General features: G+C 65.2%; 2 protein-coding genes across 5 annotated transcripts; one reads left to right on the top strand and one right to left on the bottom strand.

Moving 5' to 3' along the window:
* The first annotated feature begins 35 nt into the window (after positions 1-35).
* Positions 36-2,521, top strand: TSR3 (TSR3, acp transferase ribosome maturation factor). The gene is made up of 6 exons (XM_027527847.1): positions 36-231; positions 318-537; positions 896-1,089; positions 1,488-1,664; positions 1,820-1,883; positions 2,128-2,521. Exons 1-6 carry the CDS (start codon positions 120-122, stop codon positions 2,306-2,308), a joined length of 948 nt encoding a protein of 315 aa, XP_027383648.1. The 5' UTR covers positions 36-119; the 3' UTR covers positions 2,309-2,521.
* BAIAP3 (BAI1 associated protein 3) lies at positions 2,306-15,786 on the bottom strand. Of its 4 annotated transcripts, none has more exons than XM_027527838.1 (35): positions 15,670-15,785; positions 11,767-11,907; positions 11,456-11,543; positions 11,233-11,313; positions 10,896-11,003; positions 10,411-10,470; positions 10,210-10,276; positions 9,942-10,137; positions 9,660-9,704; positions 9,468-9,545; positions 9,276-9,378; positions 8,840-8,947; positions 8,656-8,751; positions 8,422-8,525; positions 8,089-8,209; positions 7,481-7,605; positions 7,303-7,393; positions 7,110-7,166; positions 6,916-7,013; positions 6,761-6,812; positions 6,541-6,671; positions 6,271-6,394; positions 6,051-6,194; positions 5,871-5,963; positions 5,588-5,779; positions 5,433-5,501; positions 5,264-5,343; positions 5,084-5,192; positions 4,606-4,677; positions 4,381-4,461; positions 4,179-4,299; positions 3,976-4,099; positions 3,688-3,893; positions 3,220-3,559; positions 2,306-2,505 (listed from the first exon to the last, which is right to left on the bottom strand). In XM_027527838.1, exons 2-34 carry the CDS (start codon positions 11,895-11,897, stop codon positions 3,456-3,458), a joined length of 3,459 nt encoding a protein of 1,152 aa, XP_027383639.1. In that variant the 5' UTR covers positions 11,898-11,907; positions 15,670-15,785; the 3' UTR covers positions 2,306-2,505; positions 3,220-3,455. The 4 variants fall into 4 exon arrangements, with proteins under 4 accessions (XP_027383639.1, XP_027383641.1, XP_027383638.1 ...); XM_027527840.1 differs by lacking the exon at positions 15,670-15,785 and adding an exon at positions 15,500-15,604; XM_027527837.1 differs by having other exon boundaries at positions 4,179-4,461; positions 15,670-15,786.

The raw sequence follows: 15,786 nt of genomic DNA on the forward strand, positions 1-15,786 counted from the left end.
CGGAAGTGGCGCCCCGCCGCGCGGTCACATGGGGACCTGAACCGGAAATGGTGCCGGCGCACAACTTGGCCGCCGGAGGAGCGGAGACGCGGTAGGCGTAGTGGGCCCGGCTTCTCGCTATGGGCCGCCGGAGGGCCTCGCGCGGGCAGGGCGCGGAGGGCGGCCGTGCTCGGCGCCCAGCGGGCCGCTCCCTGGAGGCCTTCGCCGAGGAAGTGGGCGCCGCGCTGCGCGGTGAGTGGGGCGTGATCCTGTTGGGGGCCGAGGGTCGGGCCGCGGAGCCGCGCCTGAGGCCGGGTTCCCTTCTCTGCCCGCCGCAGCGTCCGTGGAGCCAGAGGCCCCTGAGGACCAGGGCGGCCCGGGCCCGGCGCAGCTGCCCTGCACGCTGGCCATGTGGGAGTTGGGCCACTGCGACCCCCGGCGCTGCACCGGCCGCAAGCTGGCCCGCCTGGGGCTGGTGCGCTGCCTGCGCCTGGGCCACAGGTTCGGCGGCCTCGTGCTCAGCCCCGTGGGCTCCCAATACGTGTCCCCCGCAGACAGGTAGGCTCGAGAGGACTGGGTGCGGGGAAACGGAGTGGGCCTGCTCGGACTCTTCTTAATTAGCGCCCAGCCTTGGCGCATATTTCCCTTCAGGGCTCACCTGTTTGTGTTATCTGTCTAGTTGGCCCCCGTTGCCTAGGACAGAACCCAGGAGGTAGCAGGCAATAGTGAACATTTGTTGAGTGAATAAAAGCCTCATGGAGGAACAGCTTTCCCCCAGTTGCCTCAGATGCTTAGCCCGTGAGAGTCCTTGAATGATGCCCCTGAATCCCCAGGGCGGCCAGTCTCCTAGGACATAGCTGCCCTGGGGCCAGCACCCAGTTAAACCCAGAACCAAGCCCTACACTGCTCTTGGCAGACACTTGGTGGCACAGTCTGGGGTCGCTGTCATCGACTGCTCCTGGGCCAGACTGGATGAGACTCCATTTGGGAAGATGCGTGGGAGCCACTTGCGGCTCCTGCCCCACTTGGTGGCTGCCAACCCTGTGAACTATGGCCGGCCCTGCAGGCTGTCCTGCGTGGAGGCCTTTGCTGCCACCTTCTGCATCCTGGGTGAGTGTCAGGGCCTGGCAGCTGGGAGTCGGTGTGCTTTTGCTGCCAGTCCCGGGAGGAGCCTGACCACGTGCTGGGTGGTGGCCAGGGTTTCCTCCCAGCTCCCACTTTAGTCCTCTCCCTGAGAGGCGGAGGTGGAGACAGAACAGACCATTGGCCTCCAAGAACTTGTCAGGCTGTCGTCAGGGCACAACGGCCCCCAGAGCCCTGTTAACCCAGCTCATCCCCTGAGAACTTAAGGTCCACACGGAGGCTCAGACGGGCAGTCCCGTGAGACGCCCTGTGGGGAGAGGGACTTGGTGGGCTGCAGAGGGCTGTGGGCCAGTATTGGCGGGACTGTCAGTTCCTGGGGGGCAGGAGAGGGACTGTCTACATCCATAGGCTTCCTGCACCGACAGGCTTCTCAGACCTCGCTGTCATTTTGCTGCGGAAATTCAAGTGGGGTAAAGGCTTTCTGGATCTGAATCGCCAGCTTCTGGACAAATATGCGGCCTGCAGCAGCCCAGAGGAGGTGCTGCAGGCAGAGCAGGAGTTCCTGGCCCAAGCCAAGGAGCACCCCGAAGAGGAGGAAATCGGTGAGGCCTGGCAGGGACACCTACCCCCCAGGTGGGAGCCAGGACCCTCCAGGCCTGCCCCCTCCCTTGAGAAGCCCTGGGGTTGGGAAGACCTTCCTGCCACAGCTGTGAGACTCCTACTTCAGGCCGCTTTCCTCCTTGATTCTTCCATTCAGATCCCTTTGATGTGGACTCAGGGCGAGAGTTTGCAAACCCCAATCGGCCCATGACTGGCTCCCGGTAGGTCCCCCAGCGTCATGATAGCCTTGACTCAAGGCTCTCCTCCACCTCTGATCTCAGCCCCTCCTTCTGCAGGGTTGGGGACTGTCTTAAACATCAGGATGGTTTTCTGACTGCAGAGAAGGGAAGCTGGAGGGGTTTCCACTTTGAGAGGATGGGGAGTAGGAATCTGTCCTCAGCTTGGGGGCTCTGGTGAGTGAGTAGGTGTGTCGGGGAGGCCAGTGGACATACCCCTCTCTCTTAGGCTGCCCAGAGATGGTGCTGACAGTGACACTGAAGATGAGTCTGAGGAACTTGGGCCTGACCCTGACAGTGGGGGAGACAGCAGCAGCAGCCCAGAAGAGGAGGAGACTGCTGAGCAAGGGGCTGAAGCCAGGGTCCCCACAGAGATTTGGAAAGGAGTCAAGAAACGGCAGAGAGACTGAACGTTGCAGAGGTGTGTATTTTGGAGGCGGAGTGACGAGGACATCTGGGGATGGCAGTGGAGCCTGTGGGAACACACACGGGCCTGGCGGCCGCAGGCCGTGCAGCTGCGAGCAGGACTGGACTCGGACTGGGCTCTTTCCCGGCGCTTCTTACCCAGCCTTGCTCTGGGTCCTGCCTCAGAGCCCTCCCAATGAAGCTGCAAGCCAAGAAGACCCCCGCGTGAGCCTCTGCTTCTCGGCACTCGGCCTCTAGTGAGCCACATCCTGCCTAGAGAGCCTGGGGTGTAGAGATGGGACCCCTGGGTAGGTCTTGTGTGGATGCTGTGCATTCATGAAAAGGAGATGGCCAGACAGTTGGCACAGAGTGCCTTACACTAACCCAATCAGCCTGGCGTGACATCCTCAGCCTCCCACAATGACCGCAGAGGTCCCTCTCCTGGGCCTGTGGGCTGGGTGGGGACTGGAGACCTGTGGAGCTCTCAGGAGAACCCCTTCCATATGCCCTCTTGGAGCGGGGGGCATCCCCAGAGAAGGTGGGGGCGCTGCGGGTGTTCACCTCTCCCTCTGAGGCCTGGATTGTCCAGACTCCAAACTCAGACCTTCCAGCCTCTCCGCTTAGGGAGACTCTGCCCTGACCCCAGAGAGGCCCAGGACAGAGGTCTTCCCTGGTTACTGGTGACATTTACGGGTGAACAATTCTATGTTGGGAGGAGGGCTCATGGCAGGATGTCAAACCACACTTCTAGCCTCTACCCACTGATGCCAACAGCACAGCCACCAATCACCAGGTGTGACTGATCCCCCCTGCCTAACGTCCCCTGGGGGCAAGGCCCCCAACTGAGAACCTTGCCTTAAGACCAGGGTCCTCCCACCCTGAGGCCGTGGAACCTGAGGGGAAATGGGAAGCTCACCTGGTGGCCAGGGCTCGTCCAGTCGGCTGTCCAGATCCAGTAGGGTAGGGCTTATTGGGCACAGTTCACAGCACACACCGCACAGACGTGGTGGGGCAGAAGGGAGCCGGCGAGTCCAGCCACGGAACACACACCATGAAGCGGGACAGGGCGCCATGGCCCAGCTGCACAGAGCTGACCACAAGGCGAGACAACAGCGCGGGACGTGTGGAGGGCTTGGCTCTCGCCCGCAGGGCTCAGGGGTCCGCCTCCATGTACTTCTCCAGCTCCCGGAGCCTCTTGACAAATTCCTGCGCCTCCTTGTTGGGGCGACCCTCCAGCATCCGAAGCGCGGACCTCACTGCGGGCGGGGGCGGGGGCGGTGTCAGTCCTGCTGGCCCCGCCCTCACTGCTCAGTCACCCTGGGCTCTGCAGGGGGCGGGGCCAGCATCGGCCCGGCTGGCCCCGCCCCGCCGGAAGCTCACTCACCCTGGGCTCGCGGCCGGCGCAGGTGCAGGGTGACCGGCTGGCTGGCCCTCGCGCTCCCTCCCACCTGGGGCCTCGCGACGCCACCAACGCTGCCCAGGCCCAGGGCTGCCTCCCCCGCGAAGTCGTTAGTGGACAGCCAGTCATGGTCCATGACGGTGAACAGCACGCAGGCGCCACGGCGGCGGCAGGCCTCTGCGGGCACGGAGCTGCGTGGGGAGAGGGGAGGTGGGTGGTTATCTGGAGCCCTGCTCCCCACTCCGGGCCGGCAGGGTGGGGAGGGACACTCACAAGTAGAAGAGCTCGTCGTATACGGGGTGCAGCGTCCGGCTCTTGACCTGGGTCCTCTGGCTGCGGACCAGCGGGAAAAGGTGCGGCGGGCCCAGCTCCACGATCACAAAGGGGTCGCTTAGGCCTGGGGACACGGCTGTGAGCGCACACCGCCGCCAGCCCCGCCCCGCCCGGTGGCAGCCCTCCCCACCGCTCGCCCGCACCGTTGGCGTCCAGGGGGAGCAGGTCGGCGGCGTGCAGCACCTCCACCGCCAGCCGCTGCTCGGCCGCCTCGTAGTGGCAGCGGACGCTCAGGCGCCCGAACCGGTTGTGTTCCATGGATCTCTGTGGAAAGGCCAGGAGCCGGTGAGACGAGCTCGGGGTCGTTGGGGGCGGAGCCTCGTGCGCGCACCTGGGCCGCACTACCTGCTTGAGCTTGTCCAGGTAGTACTGCTCGATGCACTCCCGCGTGGAGCACTGGTGCAGGCGCAGCTCCTCCTCCAGCCTCTGCAGGGAGGAGGCGGCGCCTGGTGTTACCGGAGCTCCTCACCGGCCCCATTTCACGCGCAGGGCGGGGCTGAACTCAAACCTGGGTCTCAGGTGTCCGCCCCTCCCCCTTCCTCTGTCAGAGGCCCCAGGGCCAAACCTTACCTTGTAACTTCCATCTCTCAGGCTCTCCAGGGGCAGACCCTGGCCCTCAGCGTGGAAAAAGTTGACCAGGGCCTGGGGTGGGGCAAGAAAGAAAAGGTATCAGGGGCGGGGTGGGTGCTGGAGACAGAGAGTGGGAAGGAATGGAGCCTCAAGCAGCACCCGGCCTGGGCTGTCTGGAGCCCAAGGCAGAGCCACTCATACCTGGGCCGTTATCAGAAACTGCCAGGAAGCTTGGGGACATGAGGGCACCCAAAGCCAGACAGCTGTCAGAACAGGTGGCCCAGATGCTGCTGACTCAGCAGACTCAGGGAAAGAGATGCTGCCTGATGGCTTCCCAGAGGAGGAGTGTCTGGGCTGGGGACCAGGCCGGAGGGGGGCGTGCAGCTGGAAGGGTCAGCAGTCTTATTGCCAGGGGGCAAGGGCAGAGGGGCCAGGAACCAGGAGTTCAGGCAGGAAAGGCTCTTCCATGGGGCCCTACCTCCAGTGTGAAGTGGAAGCGCCCGTAGAAGTCGGCAGACACGTCTCGGTTTGCTCCCAGAGCCTGCAGAATGGCCTGCAGCAGCAGCTCCCAGAGGGCCTCCAGCACCCTGCAGGATGCTCAGCATCTGTGACCCGACCATGGGCCAGCCCTGCTCTGCCCACCCGCCCAGGACCATACCTGTTAAGGTTTTCCTTCACCAGTGAGGCATTCAGCAGAGCCAGTTTCTCATCCAGGTACTTCAGAAGGGGGGCCACGGCCTGCAGGTAGGGTCCTCAGGCTAGGACTGGGCCCCAGTGCACACACGCATTCCCCACCAAGCCCAAGACCTTGCTGGCCGGGCACTCACCTCGTCATTCTGGATGGAGTCCGGCGAGAGGCTGACGTGCTGCACATACTTCCTGACATCACCCACCATCTGTGGGAGAGCAGGAGAGTGGTGCTTAGCAACACGGGTGCAGGGAGGGGCAGCTGGCTCCTGCCCCAGCCCACCGGCCCTGCCACCTTGGAGGTCAGGTGTGCTGTCACGGTTCGGGCCTCCCGCTGCAGGTCCTCGTCCAGGGCCTGTGTGCAGCTGAGCAGGGGCCGCGGGAGCGTGCCCTCAAGCCCCGCAGCCCCCTCCGGCCACGCCAGGCCACGCAGTGCCTGGCCAGCAGCCTTGCGGAGGAGCTCCACGTCGTTGAGGACCACGCAGAGCTGGGGAGGTGTGACGGACATGCGTGGGCTGGCAGCCGGGTGGTGGCCACCCCAGGCCTCCATCCCCCACTCCTGCGCCCCCCCTGCTCACGGGCTCGCTCACTGCCTCTCCAGCTGCCCCAGGCTGAGCATCCACCTTCTTTCGCAGCAGCTCTGTGTAGAAGAGGGCGGCTTCACACAGGTCCTGGGGTGGAAGACGGGGGCTCAGGAGCTGTGGGCCATGTCCCTTCTGCACCCAGACCCCAATCTCCTCTTGGTGGGTAGTCCCCACCTGGCTGAGCTGGGTGCCTAGTGTCTGGGCCTGGGCGGGGTCAGGCCATGCCAGGCAGGCCCACAGCTCCTGGATGTGGCTGAAGCAGAGGCTGGCAGTGGCCGCAGAGCTGCTGTGCTTGGAGGAGGCATCCATGGGCTCCAGCTAGGAAGCAGGAGGAGGCCCAGGTTGGGGGGAGCCCAGATGAGCCCAGCCCCCTCAAGTCTGAGAGCTCACTCACTGTGTCCACATCCACGGCTCCCTGAAGCCTCCACTTGGTTTGGTCCCGCAGCACCTGCAGCCAAAGCTTCACAGCAGGCAGGAATGGGGCATGGATGCCGGCCAGGGCGAGGGAACGGCTGTCCCTGCAGTGGGAGGCCCGTCAGCGCTCACCCTGATCAAACACCTTGAGCCAACATGTCCCAGGTTCCCAGCCTGCAGAGGCCCTGGGGAGACTGCACAGAGAGCCCTCCAAGAGGAGACTGGAGGACAGGTGGGGCAGGGCACCCACCGGCCCGGAATGCTGCTCCAAAAGCGCTGGATGTCCGCCAGGGTCAGGTAGAGCTCAAAGAGCCCCAAGGCCACCTCCAGGGTCATCTTGGGGCTCAGCTCCTCTGTCAGCACCCAGGCCTCTTCAGCCACCTGCCCAGGAGGGTGGACTCAGGCTGGTGGCAACAAGGAACCCCAGGCCCCTTCCCAGCCAGGGGGCTCTCCCCACGCCCCCTCCTCACCAGACGCTCCAGCTGCCGAAAGGTGAGGGTGAAGAAGTCGACCTTGATGATGCTGCAAAGGACACACCTCAGATACCTGCTCGCCCTGCTCCCCAGCTGAGTGGTGGCACTTTAGGGGCTGGGTGCAGGGGCAGCAGGGAGAGCCCTGGCCCCACCTGTGGAAGAGGCTGGCGTAGATGCCGTAGCAGGACTGCAGGTCCTCGTAGATGGTGTCAGCCAGCTTGATCAGCCCGGCGAGGCGCTGTGGGCCTGGCTGCAAGGAGGCCCAGCACACTGACCTTCTGGCCTGCACTCACCTGTGGCCGCGCACCTCCCCTGTGGCCACGCCCCCCCCACTCTGCCACCACACCTGCTCACGAGGACTTTGGGTGTTCAGGAGCTTGTCGAACCACTCACGGTTGCCTCTCTGCAAGGGAAGTGCCGAGGAAGCGTGTTGGGTGGGAGGGAAGAAGGGCAAGTGTGCGTGGTTCCACAGGTCCAGCCTGAGGGCAGGGGCACGGGCAAGGATGGGCAGTTAGCCCAGACCCAGCTACCAGACGCACCTTCAGGGCAGCAGCAACGTCCATGTTTAGCTCCGTCTCGAAGGGGCAAATCTCAAACGAAGGCTGGAAGAGCTGCAGCTTGCCAAGACACCTGGGCGAGGGGTTGCAGCTGACTGGGGGCTGCCCCACCCAGTCCCCCAGCCCCAACCCCCACCCACAGATGAGTGGCTGCACCCACTTCAACAGCAGCTCCAGGCGGTACACAGCTGTGCTGTTAGTGGCAGGAAAGTAGTCCCGGAGCTGTCGCAGCAGCTGAAGCCCAAACTCAGAGAAGGCCGAGAAGCTGTCTGCCAGGCCCTCCTCCTGAGGGACAGGGCCCTTCAGAACGGACTGCTGAGTGCCCGCTCCTCGTCAAAAGCAGCCGGTCTGCAAGGCCCTGCCCTGAAGAGCACCTTCCCTACTACGGGCCTCCAACCCCACTGGCCTCGCCCCGGTGCCCTCTCCAGCCTCCACAGCGCCCCCTGGAGACACAGACGCCCCCAGGGCCTTCGCAGCACGAGCTGCGCCTCCTTCCTTGCGGCCCACTCCCTCCGCTGCTCGCGGGGCTGAAGCCGCACGGCCTGCCTCCCGCGGGACTCCCTCTTGGTATCGCACAGCCCTGTCCTGGGACCGCACAGCAGCTGCTCTCTCTTAAGTCCCGCGCTTTGTCCGCTTATTTTTAACCCCCTACCACTCCCACAGGCTATGCACCCCAGCAGGGCAGGACTCTGGCGGTCCTGTCCCTGCTTGTCCCAGCCTGAACAGCCCCCCGGCACACCCTCCAGGAGCATTTTCATGCGAGCCCACCTGCTCCTGGGGCAGCGAGCCCGCCTCCTCCCAGTGAGCCTGCAGGTCTTCTAGCAGCCCCAGCAGGTAGCCGTAGTCCAGGGTGCGGGTCTGATGGTGGCGGCTGCTGACCTGCCAGTGCCTGCGGGGCCCCAGCCCAGGCTCAGGGTAGCTGCGTCAGGGGCCCGACCCAGCAGGGGACCCGTGCCCCTCCGACTGATAGCCCCACCCCTTCCCAGACCCCGCCCCCGCCCCGCCCCGCCCCGCCCCGCCCCGCCCCCTGCGGCAGGCCTAGCCCACCTAGCCCCGTTGCGCCTAGGCCCCACCCCTCGCGACGCGGCCCCGCCCACTCACAGCACAGCCAGCTGCAGCGCCGACAGGTTGCTCTGTGCGCCGTGCAGACAGAGCACGGTGGCCGCAGGCCCGCTGAGCTCGCCACGCCAGCTGCTCGAGTTGGGCTGGGGGACGGGCTGGCCGTGGGTGGAGGCGGGAGACCCCCATCCCCTCTCGGCCCCCAGGTCCCTGGCCTCCCCGCCTCGCCCTCCCCAGCCGCCCCTGGCTGGCCCTGGGGCCGGAGGTTGGCGCTACCTCCTCGGCTCGGTGCTCGAACTGTAGCAGACGGTTGAGCAGCAGCAGGTACGACAGGAAGCCCGACCGCCCACGCTGGCTCATGTTCGTGTCCCTCTGGAACGCAGGGCCGGCTGGTCAGTAGCCCTTCCCGAGCCTATGGGCTAGGGTGCAGGGCTGCAGGAGGGGGGCCCTTGGCTCCCACCTGTGTGGTGATCAGCTTGAGGATCAATTGGCAGTCACCCTGCACCCGGGAGGCGCTAGAGCGCGGTTCCAGCTTGAACCAGCGGTCCTCCCCAGCCACAGGCACCTCCTAGGGGAAGGGAGTTCAGATTGGTGGTTCTGCCTAACGCTCCCTCCCTGCACAGACTGTCTCTGGGACGGCAGGAGAAACAGGCCTCTACTTCCCACTGAACGCTGGCGACCAGCACAAGGGCACTCAGGGGTGCCTGGACACTAGAGGTTCCTGGAGGCTGTCCCTCCCCACTTGCAGCATGATGTTCCCCCAGCCCCAGCTCAGGAAGGATGGGAAGCTGCTGGGGTATCACGGGACATAGCAGCAGTGGGGCAGGACTGCTGCCAACACCAGGTGGGACACCCAGGAGCAACCATTCGGCAAGCAAAACTGCCAGCCCACTCACCCGGACGGGTATGTTGAGGCACCCCAGGAAGTCATCAGTGTGGTCCTCCGTGGGCCCCGCTGTCCCATTTGCGCGGGCAGACTTGACAATCTGTTTGAAATACCTGGGGGCAGCAGGATGGCTTCAGGCCTGTGGCCCCTGAGGAGCCCACACCCGCTGGCCCCTGTGCGTGGGAGGGTCCTGCTGCCCCACCTGCTCACGCCCTTCAGGCCGATGACCTCATTCAGCTTCCTGCACGCTTCCACCAGGGACACATCATCGTCGTGATCCCTGGAGGGAGTGGGGGGCCTGGCTTGTCTGCAGCTCAGCCTGGCTCTGATTGCCCCCTCCCGCTCCGCCCAGACCAGAGGCGCCCGCACCCCTGCAGGGCACAGGGGCCTCTACCAGATGTCCAGGTGCAGCTGGTCTGTGCCCACGTCCTCGATCTCACTGTAAGAAGAACAGAGAAGTGCCCCGGAGGGTCCAGGTGATGCCCTGCCCAGTGCTGGGGCAGGGACAATTTCTGAGCCTCAGTCTCCTGCTCTGGAAAGTGGGCACAGGACCAGCCCTTCGGTTCCCAGGGGCAGGCACTGAGACCACCTATGGGTGCAGCTGCTCCAGGACCAGCCGGCACCGCCGCAGACCCCGCCCAGCCACCCCGCTGCCCAACTGGACAAGGGGCCTTACAAGAGGAAGTGCTCCTTCCACACGGGGTTCAGGGTGCTGCTCTTGACCTCGGTGACCTGGATGCACTTGGCTGGCAGCGGGCCACCTCGCTTGCTGCCCTTGCGGAAGCTGAAGCGCTGTTCCTTGTGCGGGCTAGGCTCCCGCACGGCGCCTGAGGCCGGCAGGATGCCCAGCATGCAGTACGGGTCACTGAAGCCTAGGAGATGGTGGGTGCCTCAGTCCCAGCCCCGCCCCCGTGGCCCCCAGACCCGGCTGGCCCCCCACTCACCGTTGGGGTCTTTGGCCAGCAGGTTCTTGGCACGCATGACGGAGACTTTAAGGGCATAGGTGGGTGCCTGCAGGTGGGGGGCAGTGACGGTCTCTGGGGCTCGGTGTGGGCCTGACACGGCTGGCCCTGCACCCCTCCACCCTGAGCCTCTGCCCACAAGCACTGCGAGGGCAGCATCTGCCCATCGGGCAGCAGCCTCACCTTGGCCTTCTTCACGCGCTCCACAGCCGTGGCGTGCTCCTCGGGGCCGGTGCCGAACACCTGCAGGCCGGCAGGTGTGAGGACCAGGGGCCCTTGAAGCAGACCAGTTACCATCCCGGGGGCTTCACGGGGCAGGGGGAGCACATGCAGCAGGAAGAAAGGGATCTGTCCTTCCTACCTTTCTCTGTGTGTCTGTCCATCCTTCTGTGTGAGTCCTACATCTGTCTACCTGTCTTTTCCGATATTCTTTGTAGCTGTGTCCATCTGTGTGTTCTTCTGTTTGAATGTGTCTGTGTGTCTGTCCACCTTTCTGGACATGCCTGTCAGCCTATGTGTGTCTGCCTGAGCACCTGTATGTGTGTTATGTACATAGGGCAACTCTGTGTGTTGAGACGACAGTAACACAAGCAGGTGGGGAAAGTGTCTCAGCCACCCCCAGAGACAGTGGGGCCGGGCCAGCCGAGTGGGCGGGGCCTGGGGCTCACCTGCTGCAGGTAGCTCAGCAGGGCCTCCTCGTCATCCACCTGGTCGGGGCCCATGGTGCCTGCGCGGTGAAGGACCGTGTACAGAGCCTCCTCGTAGAGCATGTCCACCTGTAAGTGGGGACGTGGGCCCTGAGTCCCGACTGCAGGGGCTCTCGGCTCCTCGGACGCACCCTCTCTGCCCAGCCCCCAGCCGCTCCTCCCACTGGCAGAGCCTGGTCTCTGCCTCTGCGCCTTTGCACCTTTGGGGCCTCCACCAGGGGTCCCTCCCCACCCCTGACCTCTGCTCACTCCCATGGGGAGGTCGGCCCACCCTCCCCAGACACCCCCACCCCCTTACCTCCTCTTGGCTCAAAGTTCTCAGGCCACGGCTGGGGTCCACGGGCTCTGCGGGGGCAGGTGAGCTGCTGCGCAGCAGGACCTGTGAGGGGCGCCGGGGGGTGAGGGTCTCCGTGGCTCCCTGGCAGGGAGTGCTCCAGGGAGGGAGGGAGGGGAGCACGGAGCAGCTGCTGGGGAGGCCAGCCCGGGCCCATTAGGGGCAGTAGGGCCCGCAGTGTCCGCACCTCAGGGCACGGGAGCCCCTGTCTGCCCTCCCCCTTCTTCAGGATGAGGCGCATCTGGGCGAAGAACTCCACACCATCTCCGGGTTTCCTGCAAGAAAGGCCACACTCGGGGTCAGCAGACCCTCCAGACGCTGCAGCTCAGAGCACGTGCCAGCCCACATGACTCAAAGGGATCCCCGGGTCTCTGAACAGCTGGGGGTGCAGTGTGATGCCCTCCACAGCCTTGGGTTCAGAGCCTCCTGGGCTTCCCCCAGGGGCCGTGCTGGTGTGTGAGGTCAGGGGAGGAAGGGAGTGGGCTGGGGGGCACCCACCAGGCCCCGGCTGTGGGCTCCGGCGGGTCGGCACTGCCGCTGGCCGGCTCCTCCTCCGTCCTCCGGCGGAAGGATGGGCACACCTGCACCTGCCTGAGCACGCTGCTCTTGATCTCCAGCAACGTGGACATGGCGGGTGATCTGTGGGCAGAGAACCCCGCCTTACTGTCCCCTGTGGTCACATCAGGTGCCACCCTGAGCAGTGACAGAGGTGTGACCTGGAACTCAGAGGTGCTTACTGCTGGGGCCATGGGCTCCAACCCTCCCAAGGCTGCAGACTTGCTCAGTCCAAGCCCTGCCTCCCCGCAGGTTTGGGCTCCCCAGACCAGAATGATTCGGACTGAGCTGGTCTCAGGGGACACACAGGCGGGGGCCGCCAGGCCCAGCCCCCATTCCTCCCTTGGCAAGAAGAATTCCCGTGCCCCAGGGTGACATCTAGGCTACTCCAGGCAGGATGCTGCGTGGTGGCTCAGTTGCTATGGCAACACAGGCCCTGGGAGCAGACAGGGGCTGCGGCCCCACAGCCCACACTTTGCAGAAGGGGAGTGGGACCTGCTCGGGGGACACCTTCCTGTCCAGGGGGCCCGGCCCTGGGACGCCCCTGAGGGGCGCACGGCTGTCACTGCTGACTCCAACCCCCTCACACCTTGCGGGTGCTCGTGCCCCCTGCAGACCTCGGGGGGAAGCCACCAAGGGCCCTGCAGTCCGCCTCTTCCACCCCGTGACCTGGCCCAGGCAACTACCTCCGGCCTTGGCCTCCCGATACCCCTGCCCCCACAACGTCTCACAAGGTGGTCTCATGGTCTCCTGTTCCCACGCTGAAAGTCAACAGGTCAAAGCAAAGACCCTCTCCTGCGCCACCTCTGCCCCTCAGTGCCACCTATTGGGCTCCCTGGCCCTGGCTTGCTGGCCTCTGTGTGCTGGACACGCCATGTTCCCCTTGGCTCACCTGGGGACCTGCCCACTGCCTGGGTCCTGTCCTTGTCCACTCTTGAGGGCGCCCCCCGCCACCCAGGCCAGGCACGTCAGCCAGAGCCTGTCCTTTTCATTTGACAAAATAGGAAATGGGGACCCCGCCAGATCCAGCTCTACTTGCTGGGCTCTCACAGGTCCCTGGCAGTGGGGTAGCCAGGGAGACCCACCCCGCCCTGTGTGCCCACTGCCAGGGGCCATGTGAGTGCTGGCACGTCCTCATTTATAGCCTTGACCTTCTCCCGGATGGTCACCCTCTGCTGGGACAGTGGGGCCAGGCACACCTGCCACCTTGAGGGTCCAGGACAGACTTTTCGAGCAAGCCGGGTGTATCTCTGGGGGGGTGGTACCTGGGCTGCCATCGCCGGTATGTGACCCCCGCCAGCTCTCAGCTCCTCATCTCAGTCCCTGATCCTCCAATCCTGGAGCTGCAGGGCCAGGGGAACCCATCCGGCCAGACCCGAGAGCTGGGACAGGAGGAGGGGTGCCTCGGCCTCCAGCAGCCCTGGGCCCCCTTCACGCCAATTGGTGCTTGCCCCAGGGAGCCCCTACCCCTGCTGCGGGCTCGGCAGCCCAGAGAGCTGTGAGGTCCCTGGGGGCTGGGTGTCACGGGTCCCCTTTTCCTCTCTAGCTGACTGGAAGACGCTGCTTCCCCAACAGCCCCCCAAAGCGAGGGAGCAGCCACTGCTTGAGCTGTTGCCAGGGTAACCGCCAGCTGCGTCTACGTGTGATGGGGGCTCCAGGGCTCACAGTCCCGGAGACAAAGATGACGCAGGAGCCAAGTGGCCTGAGCTGCAGGGTGGGAGGCTTTCTTGGTGAGACGAGAGTGTTCAAGGCAAGGGGGGCCCCCTCCTCAGACCAGCCCTGGATAGGAAGTGACACTCTGCTCCCCGCACCTAGACCAGGAAACCGAGACCCCAGGCTCATGAAGCCCAGGGTCAACACAGCCAGCAGGCAGCCCGGGATAGAGTCACGGCCTCCCAGGCTCTGGCATCCAGGCGCTAAGCTCTTGGCTCGTCCTGAATCCCAGGTCCAGGTGGGCCCCTCCCTGCTCCCATCTCAGCCTGTGCCCAGGAGGGAGGCAGCAGCGGTGTCCGGGTGCAGAGGCTTTTCCTGGGAGCTCAGAAGCCCTCTCTGTCCCCTGGGAACCCCTGGGCTGCCTGTACAGCCACAGACTCGCTGCACCCGGCAGCCTGGGCCCTGGGGCCAGCCAGCACCCACTCAGAGCTGTCATGGACAGAGAGCGTGGGGCCGATCTCTAGGGAGCACTCACTGGCTGCCAGGGGCTCTCGGCGTGCATGGGGCAGAGTGAGCAGGGTACAGGCTTCAGGGGACCCCCTGTCTGTCTGACGGACCCCAGAGGACTCCTTCCTGAACTTTTCGTGTCTCAGTCCCACCCAGGCCTGGCCAGAAGCTCTGAGCAGGAAACACCTGTATCCCCGCTCAGGCCTGGCCACCGGCTCCAGTTTGTCCAATGAACAAAGCGAGGCCAGCCAAGGAGCTGGACGCCCTACAGGCACCAAGACCCAGCCGAAAGCAATATGCCTGCTGTGTTTCAGGGCTGTGCCCAAGGCCTGGGGTTGAGTGGGAAAGGATCACTCTGCAAAGTGATGTCACTCGCATTTCACATCCCAGTGATGGGGTGACTTGCCCAGAACCCAGGGCTCAAAGCCCAGCTGTCTCTGCTAGCCCACCTGGGGGCTAGCACTGAAGGAGGCAGGTCTAAAGCAGTGGGGCTGAACTGGAGAGCCAGCCTGGTCTTCTAGAAGAATCCCCAGCAGCCCACTGGCCGCCCTGGACGTGAATCAACACCCTCAGGGCGCTGGGGCCGCTCACTGAAACCGGTCCCTGGGGACTTAGGGGTAGGGCATCCACCGATGCTGCCCCTGGCATGTGTAAGGGGGCAGCAGAAGGTCTGGCCTGGCCACCTGGCTCTCCCTACTGCCCAGCCCAGCCCCCAGCTGGCCCCCTTCACTCTCCTAGGGGGTTTCCGGCTGCCCCCCTCCGCTGACTCCCTGCACAGTGCTCCGCTGCACACAGTGCGGCCGCAGTGCGTCCCGCAGCCCGCCTGCAACGCCTCTTAGAAGCTCTGCTCACTGGGATCTCCTCCCCACCCAGTCCAAGGGAGGGGTCTGAGGTCTGTATTGTAAACAATTCCGCGGGCGGACCTAGAGCTCTGAAGCCGGAGACCAGCAGTAAAATGTTGGCGAGATGCTTCTAGAATGAACGCATTTAAAATGAAGTGCCCGTACGATCTTCCTCAGAGGTCCCCTCCCACCTGGCCAGCCGGTCCCTCTGACCTGCTCACCCCTCCCACTTCTCTCAGGGACAGGCTCCCAGCTCGCCCCTTCCTCCCGACCCCCGCTCGGACCTCGCCCCCACCCCAGTTCTGTCGGGGTGCTTCTCTCATTGGTGGGTGTTCGGTTCGGGGACAGTTTGGAAGCCTGGAAAGGGTGTATTTTGGGGGACCCACCCAGACGCCGGGAGGAATTTGGGGAAAACAAGGGGTCCTGCCAGGATCCGGAGGAGGGGGAGCGGGCTGGGCTCAGGGGCGTCTTAATCGCTGGAGGGTGGACTGGGAAACCCCGTGGAGGGTCTCGGAGTCTTCGGTCCCCGCCCACCTGCGGCTTCCCCCGGGGATAGGGCGCCGGGTCCGAGCGTAGTGACCCTGCGCATGTCGGGGGGGTGGGGCGGTGGTCTTGGAGCCCCGCGCCCTCCGCGGCTGGAAGGTCTGGTTCCCCCGCCCCTCTGCAGTGCGCACCGTCTCCCGCTCCGAGGCTCCGCTCCTCCAAGCGCGCGCCGGCCTCGTCTCCCCGGTGCCGACGGCGCGTCTTGGCGACCTCCCGGCGCCCCGGGGTGGCGGCGAGCGCGGTCCACCGGCGGGGCGCCGGGCTGGGCTTCGACGGCCGGGCAGGAGTCCGCGGCACTCACCGTGGGCAAGGCGGCGGGGGCGCGGGGACGGGGCTCCTGCGGGCGCCGCACTCGGCGCCGGCTCCCGGGTCGCTCCAGCGGTGCGACCGCTCGCTGCAGCCAGCGCCCACGACTGAG

This window comes from Bos indicus x Bos taurus, chromosome 25, assembly GCF_003369695.1.
Source record: "Bos indicus x Bos taurus breed Angus x Brahman F1 hybrid chromosome 25, Bos_hybrid_MaternalHap_v2.0, whole genome shotgun sequence".
Lineage (NCBI taxonomy): Eukaryota > Metazoa > Chordata > Mammalia > Artiodactyla > Bovidae > Bos > Bos indicus x Bos taurus.